Source organism: Acanthisitta chloris, unplaced genomic scaffold, assembly GCF_000695815.1.
Source record: "Acanthisitta chloris isolate BGI_N310 unplaced genomic scaffold, ASM69581v1 scaffold42608, whole genome shotgun sequence".
NCBI lineage: Eukaryota > Metazoa > Chordata > Aves > Passeriformes > Acanthisittidae > Acanthisitta > Acanthisitta chloris.
In genome coordinates, this window is record NW_008687241.1 from 119 (window position 1) to 8,357 (window position 8,239).

Sequence of the window (8,239 nt, forward strand, 5' to 3'; positions counted from 1 at the left end):
CACTGTAAATGTTGCTGTAAACAGTCACTCATATATGTACAAAAGTGTTTTGTGTCACCCTTACAGAGCAGACTGAAAAGGATTTGCTTCATGTTATATTACTATTTCATAAAGAGGAATAGGTGGCATAGGATTTGGCTCTGCTTTTAGTATACCACAGAACCTTTCCATGCAAGAGGTCAAGTGGTTTTTGCTTGTTTTCTTACTTCAGGATTAATTCTGTTACTGATTTGTCTGAGGACCTGCTTTCTAAGGGATGAAAGCTTTCACTTTGTGAATCTAAGAGAATAATAAGTTTCCCCTGTAGGTAGGTAGGATGTAGATAATTTATTGCATCTGGAAGCCTGTGTTTCTCTTGCCAGATCTCAAACTGAAAGTCACTACACACATGCATTTGAAATGTAACAAAAAAATGGTGCTACATGAGCTTATGACTCAAGCCAAAATCTAAGTCCTGTGCCAAGCCTGACACTTGTGTATGTACCAGCTTAGTAGTTTTGATCTGCCATCTGTAAAGGTGTGCAGGAAGCAAAATATACTCCCAGAGTGCTATAACCATCAATTCCTTGCATTGCACAAAATCTGAAAAAATGCCTTCCTTTTTACCCAGATCAGCTCCTGATCAGATCCAAAAGCCTGCAGGGTTTGCCATTGCTGCTGAAGAAGACATCAGCTTTGTTCATCAAGAGATTCCACCATACCCGGCGAGATGTCAGAGGCTTCATTGCTCAGGTCATCCTCCCAGTCCTCTTTGTGATGGCTGCCATGGGACTTGGGACACTGAGAACTAAGGAGACTGAATATCCTGAACTGCTGCTTTCCCCCTCTCTGTATGGCACATCTGACCAGGCAGACTTCTTTGGGTGAGTCGTGTTCTTTGTGACCCTTACAGCCATTTGTTTGTAAAGAGCCAGTTATGATGCCAGGATTATTTCTAAGCACACCCAGTAGCAAAGTGTTAGTGGAGTTATGTTATGCAGACAACAGGTAGAAATCTTGTTCCTAAGGGATCTCTGGGGGAGATGGCTTGTCTCAGACCAGCAATCAGCAAGCTTCAGAGAAACAACTTCTCAGTTGGAATTAACTATGAAATGTGTGAGCAATATTCTTGATGTTTCCCATCGGAGTCCTCCAGCCCTGTGACAGCCATAGGGATTTCTTTAATACATATACACTCTTCCCAATGCAAAGTGGAGGTCTCCACATCAGTTGTCTTCAACATTACAGCTATGGGATCAAATTCCATCCATCTGGTGAGCTGTCTGCGTTGTCCTGTCCTGTCTGTCAGTACAGGATGTGCTTTTCTGCCCAGGCCCTGCCAGTCCAAGGCACACAGGCAATTTGAAGAGCATGTGCTTTTCCAGTGTAATTAAGATGTCACCACTGAATTATTTCATTGTGCTTAAAAATCCTATTACCAAAATTGTTATAATTTGTATCACTCTGTTTTCATGTCGTGAACTTCTTTCTTTCTCCAGTTGTTCTTGGCTCTAAGTCAGAAATACAAATTTTAGCTCCAAAGCAAGTGTGTCTGCTCTAGGTGTTCTTCACTAGGATTGCTCATGCATTTCCACTTCAGTCCTGCTAGATGGGGGCATGAGCCAGGGGTGCATGTCTGAGTCTTCTGCTCCTAATGTTCCCTGCTTCTCCTGATGGATCATTGCTAGAGACCTGGAGCAGAACTGAGGAACATCTCCTTGAATGATCAGAACCAAATTGATGTCACAGATGAGATAGCTGATTGAGAAAAGGCTAGAAGTAGTGACTGAAAATAGCATTATATGCTTTTTACTTGGAAATAGCATCTTGCTTGTCCAAAAGTTCATGAGTATCTTGCTTGGATCTAGAGGCAGGAAATCAGTGAAGTAGCTCTAGGTGATGAGAACTCCTTTTAAACCCGTGTGACTGTCCTCATGTACTGCATGTGCTTCAGTGATGCTTCCACAAATACTCATTTATTTAACATCTTAAATCCTGTTTCATTCAAACACAGTTTTCCTCTGCCCAGTGGTAGTGAAAGTTCTTTGAACCTTTCCCTGTTTTCTTTTCTCTTTGTTAAATCTTAGGAATTTTAACAAAACCACAGATGCTTTAGTAGCTTCAATGCTTGCTTTCCCTGGAACGGACAACACATGCATGAATGAAAGCAACTCGTAAGTAGTTCTTGGGTTTTTCCACTTAAATTCCAAATCTGTAAAAGAATTAAAATGACACTATTAGCTTTTAGACCTTAATAAGCATCTTTGATCATCTGCAGAATTTTCATGCATTGGTGCCACATGAAGAGACAGGAAAAGTCTCCTGCCTGTCTCCAGCTTGGCTTGTAGACTCTTTTGGCTCCTTGGGAGAGGCTCACTGGCCTTTTGCTTGCACTGCTCACAGGCTGGAGATGCTGGGACATGAGGCAGCTATGAGCAGGGAGCTGTGTAGTCATGGTTGGTGTGAAGCAGACCTCAGCCCTCCCAAGAGCCCAGCGTGCTCCCCTGTGGGTTGGAGCAAAGGCTTGAGTCTGCCAGCACAGAACTGTGGATATTCTTGAAGACAGGAAACTATACTGTACTTTAAGGACTTGCACATGGTTCCAGGACCCTGATACTGGTCTTCTTTGCTTGCCTCAAGAAGTATTCACCACCACGAGTGGCCTCCTTTATTACTCTGAATAGTAAGGAAGCAGTTTTGGTGGTGGCAAGATGCCAGGACGAGAGCAGTGCTCATCCTGGGAGTAATGCTCATCTCTGGGAAGTAGACCTTGCTGCCCCAATAATCCCGATTATGACATGAGCCCACACAGCCAGTTCTCAGCACAGCTTTTGCTATATCTCTCTAAAAGCTGTGCCATGAGGGCTGGTTTGTTCTGGACTCTACAGATAAATTCTCAAGGAATTGGGAGTAAAATTATAGTCAGACTTCCATGCTCATGCTGTGCCATGTATCTGCAGGCAAATATTTATCCTGAGCATTTACACTGACTGCCCAGGCAAACAGTCCATTGCAGGACTGCCCAGTCATTGCCACGAAAATAGCCCTAATTTCTGGGCTATTTTAAGGTGCTTTTGGCTTTTATGTACCAACTCCTTGCACTGTCTACTGTGGGAATGAAGCAGTGTCTGGATTCCTTCTGATCAGCTGTGTGAATTCAGGTGCAGGGAGCAGTAGTGAGGGCTCTCTGCTGAGAGGCACAGGAGGCAGCAGGAGGATGGGTATTCCCTGAAGCACCCAGAGCTGACAAGCAGGTCTGCTTTTCTGCTGAAGCTGCTCAACTGCCATCCTTTCTGTCATTAAACATGACAGCAATTAGCATCGTTTGCACACGTGAGCATAGAGACCCTCAGAGGAAAATGTGTTCCTTTTCAGGCAGTGTTTAACAGAGGACATGCTTGGCCAGTGGATTACCAGTGGAAACCAGAGAACTAAGTATTCCGCCTGCAACTGCACAGATGGCATCCAGGTAATTTGGATAAACACAAAAGTGAGGGGGTTTGGGGGGATATTTGTGGGACCTTGTATGTTGGGAGTGGTTTTATGGGCAGGCATGACACTAAAGGGGGACTCAGCATTCAAAATTCTGCTGTCTCTTTTGGGCCTTGTTGATTTTGTACAATGGATAACCACTGCCTGCACCAGTCTGGGGACAGGAAAGGAAACAGCATCCTCAGGAGTTTCACACTCTAATATATCTGCCTTGTTCCCCATAGTGGGAAAAGGTTTAATGAAAGTTTCAAATGTCATACAGTTGTCCGATTTAGCAGAGGTGAACGTGTATTCAAGAAGAAAATTTCATCTTATGCAAGCACTGTCATTATATAAAAGCACAGCTATTATTGCTGCTTGCTCTTCAGAATTTAACTTTATGCAAAGTCTACATCTGCTCCTTGTTATAAATAGTGATGGTTAACAATATTTGCATTATGGTGGCACATACAGAGCCAGATAAGGCACTGCTGGGCTTAGTGTCTTTGCATGCACATGGGGAAAGGGCAGATTCTGCCCCAAGGGTCTTAGAGTTTTACAGTTCAGTTTGAGGTTTAGCTCTCCTCCCTCCAGTACTGTTGGCTTGTGTTCAGCTTTTTCCAGTAGAAATCAGACTCATGGCACAGCATGATGCCATTTGTAAGATAAAGGATGTACTTAGTTGAATGTTCCTAGTCATTTTTTAAAATGCAGCTCTTTTGTGCAGTTTTCTGGACATACACTTAATTTCACATCATTAAAAGTATTGGCATCATTTCTCCAGTAAGTCAGGATAATGTTCAAAGCTGATTCTCACCTCTAGTGGGCACAGGCAGGTGTTCCTCAGCATGGAGGAAGCTATTTAGTGTATTCTGATGAACAGACACACAATGGGGGAGGCCAGGGCTTTTGTTATGGATGAGCTGAAGGAAACAGCCAGCATGCTGTCTGGTAGGACACTTCGACCTCATGAAACAGTGCATGTGATTTTGACCCTCAGCAAGTAAATTATATATTCAGGACTAATTCAAGGTTTCTCTGAAGCCCAGGAAAATATTCCCGGTGACTGACAGTAAAGCAGAAATGTAGAGCATAGCTGCTGTGAAATGGAAGATGAGAGTTTGAGGCCACCACAGAGTTTTCTGCTCCGTGAGTTGTTTTGCCCTCTGCAGTTGTCTGTGCAGTCACTCTGCTAAGTAGGATCAGCTTTAATTCAGCCAAAATCTTCCTACACAGCATGAAGCACGTTTCAAGGTCTCACTGATGTCACTAGAACTGAAACTCAGATTTGAGCAAAGGTTGTTTTTAAGCACCTCCCTAAATACACTGAGGACCGGGTGCAGGGATAGAATCATAAAATCATAGAATTTAGGGGTTGGAATGGACTTTACAGATCAACTAGTCCCAACTTCCCCTGTCATGGGCAGGGACACCTCCTCACTAAAGCTGATGTATGCTGTGCGTCTGCACCATGATTTGTGAAGCATCCGCTTCTGTAGGAATTAGTCTTAGGACCAGAATGTTGTCATTGCCTGCTCTCAGTCTTGTCCTGATATGGTAGTTCTCAGTTAAAACACAAACACTAACATTTTTATTTATTTGTCTCTGCTCAGATATGTCCACAGATGAACTACACTCCCCCTCACAGAAGGACCTTCTCCACGCGGACACTTTATAACCTTACAGGGCACAACGTGGAGACCTACATCCTGGCAACTACCAAAGACTTCCTGCAGAAAAGGTACAGCATGAACCTCCAAGTCCTTGTCCTTTGAGTTACACTGGGAGCAGCCTCTCACGCCTACCAAGCCCGAGCTTGAAGCAATGACAATGCTGTAGGGGTTTAGAAGGGCCTCTCTGTGAACTTGGTGAAAGGAGGTTGTAGTGTCCTGCAATCATGGAATTAAAGGCTTGTGCAAGTGCTCTGCTTGATCATAGCAGAGATAGCCTAGGGATAGCATATTGGGGCTGGATCTGCAGGCAAGCCTTTGTCTGACTCAGAAATCTGTAAAAAGAGGAAAATCTGACACAGCCCGTCATGAAGTAATCCCTGGGGAGAGACTTTCCTCCAGGGTTGATTCTCTGAAGGGTCTCAGTGTGTGCTTCACTCAAACAAGCACACTCATTCCAGTGAAAGCAGAGGCTGAACTTTTCCTTGTGCCATGGAGCTGCTGGAGCTTTTAGTGTGTCTGGACTCTGCAACACAGCTGCTCAGCACAGCTTGGGCAAAAGTGGCCTGCCACTAAGGTTGTCATCAAAGAATATGTTCATCTGCCATTGATATCAACTGAGCTGCTTGTCTCCTGGGTAGGAGACAGTCATCTTACTCCAGCACAGGTTAGGAATCTACACAGCTCCAAAATCTTTCTCAAGCAGAGGCTTTTGGCACAGTTTTGTGATAGTGCTGCCAAGTTTCTGTTTCTCTTTCTTCTGCAGCAATGGTGGCTTGGCCCCACACTATGTACTGGGATAAGCTCTTTTAAGTCAATCTAGCATTACCTGGGGTGGCAGTGACATGCTGACATGCACCAGCCAAGGGTATCAAAGCTTTTGAATAAGGGTAGCAATGCATTTCCCTCTGGTTTTCCCTCAGGTATGGTGGCTGGAGCTTTGGTCTGCCTTTGACAACAGATCTCCAGTTTGACATCAGGCCTGTGCCCCCCAACAGGACATTGACTAAGGTAACTAACCTTCATCTGCTCATCCTGGCATGGGAAGTGTGGGACACAGGAGAAGCAATGTTAAGTTCATGGATATTGCAGAAAAGAAAGCAAAATCCCCTGAAATCTGCAACTTGGCATGACAGAGATTATTTGCAGTTCTTTTCCTTTTCTGTCCCTGTTCTTCTTTATTGGTTTAACTTCTCTTGCTAGCAGGAGGCAATTTTTCTGCTGTCATAATTTTATTATACAGAGGTGAAAAGATCAATTAGTAGCACCTTTATCTCATGAGAGGATGTATGTACCGTAATGAGGGCTGGCTGGTGCGTTCTGATATACCCATTTCTCTGGTTCTGCTCAGGGAAAATGTTGTAAAACACCAAAGTTGAAACCTGAGGCAGTAGGGAAATGCAACAGAGTTGACAAGATCCTGTGCTCTCATTGCAAACCTAGCTGCCAGGAGAGTATCTCTGCAAGAACAGGGTTGTTTTCAGAGGGGGCTCTAATAACAGGCAATCACAGGTCTTGTTTCATTAACACTTGCAGCTCATGTAATAAATTTGCAGGTGTTTTCACCCTTCCAATCCTACAGCTTCATCTTAGATCTGAAAGCTACAGCTATTGCTTGTCCCATGTCAGATTTAATACCTGGAAAACTTGGTAGTGATGGAAGAAGGACAGACTCCAGTCCTTGCTCTGGTAGGGCAAGGAGGATGAAATCAGTGAATAAGCAGGACTTGGGAATATGCAAAGGTGGATGCTGTGGGCTGTGTTTGAGCCTCTAACCTCAATAGCCTAAGCTCTCTGTCCTTTGGTGGGTGGGTAACTTACATCTCTGACCTGAGTGCTGTGGGTTATGTCTGAAGTAGGTGATGGTAAATCCCCCCAAGTGCATGTCCTGTGATCTGATTTTTCCCTCCAGCCCTCAGGGTTTATCATGGTATAGGTGAGAAAAGTTGTCATGCTAAGGGAAAGGCTGTTGCTGAATGAGCAGGGGACAACTGGCTGGTTTTTGCCCTAAAGCAACGTTTTTTCCCCCAAGTTTCAAGCGGTGTTAGACATTGACTGCTCAGCTGCTTTTGGGAAGTCCCTACAGCTGGTGGTTGTCAGATCTCAGGAATGTATTACAGAGAGGAAACCAAGTTTGTGTACACTTTGTCACACCTCCAGCTAGTGCTGCTTGCTCCTTTCCCAGAAGACAGGTGTAGCTGATGGACCTGCTTGTGCTGAAAGTGAAATCTGCTTTTATACCTATTCAGTATTTGACATGGTTTAATCATTGCACTTCAACTTGCAGAGCTTATGCCTTTAGATAGCAACTGTGGAATGATTCACTTGTGCAAGCAGAACAAACCATAATGTTATCAGTAACATCTCTCCCAAATTGTTTCAATTTCTCAATTTTGTGCAGGTGTGGTACAATCCTGAGGGTTATCACAGCCTTCCTGCCTATCTCAACAGCTTGAACAACTTCATTCTCAGAGCTAACTTGCCAAAAAATGAGACTTCCAGATATGGTAAGTGTCCTTTTACATGAGCAGATAACTTCTGTGCTTTGAGGGGGATATACTGATTATGCTGGAATAAATGACAACACTTACCTTGACTTCAATGAGGAAATTTCTTTATCCACAATTCTGTGATTCCTTTAGAAACAGAATTGAAAATAATGAATAAATCACATAGTTCACTTCTCTCAGTCAAAGGCTCAGGAGAGCTGGGCAGGGAGGACCCCAGCTCCTATGTAAAAGGATCTTCCTTCATCCAAGAAATACCAGCAGTTGCTATATGCTTTATTGCTTCTTGCCATGGCACTGTCAGAGCTGTCTCTTGATAGGTGCCCATTAGTTCTGCAGAAAAAAGCTACTTTAGGTCATCCTCGGGGGTGGTTTAGATTAGGAAATTTTAATGTCACCCTTCTGCTGACAGGAACTCATAGTGTGTGGGTATGTGTGTGTTTGTGTTTGAACGAGAGTGGGGAAAGTGAGATGAAGTGAGAAACATAATTTTCAGCTGTACTTTTCTTCTGACACGACATATATGTATCCAGGGTGTGTTAGTAGCCCATTTAGGGTTATCGGCTCCCATAGCTTCTTCTTGGTAATGGACTGCAGCAACCCAAATTCCTG

At 43.9% G+C, this 8,239-nt stretch overlaps 1 protein-coding gene across 1 annotated transcript in view; it reads left to right on the forward strand.

Moving 5' to 3' along the window:
* Positions 1 to 610: 610 nt before the first annotated feature.
* Positions 611 to 8,239, forward strand: part of LOC103807753 (ATP-binding cassette sub-family A member 12-like) — a gene marked incomplete at its 5' end in the record, with an annotated part of 24,276 nt that continues 16,647 nt past the window's right edge. The window contains 6 exons of the mRNA XM_009080499.1: positions 611 to 863; positions 2,067 to 2,153; positions 3,355 to 3,448; positions 5,064 to 5,191; positions 6,044 to 6,131; positions 7,522 to 7,627. Of these exons, the coding sequence (XP_009078747.1) occupies positions 611 to 863; positions 2,067 to 2,153; positions 3,355 to 3,448; positions 5,064 to 5,191; positions 6,044 to 6,131; positions 7,522 to 7,627 (756 nt within the window). The remainder of the gene's footprint in view (positions 864 to 2,066; positions 2,154 to 3,354; positions 3,449 to 5,063; positions 5,192 to 6,043; positions 6,132 to 7,521; positions 7,628 to 8,239) is intronic.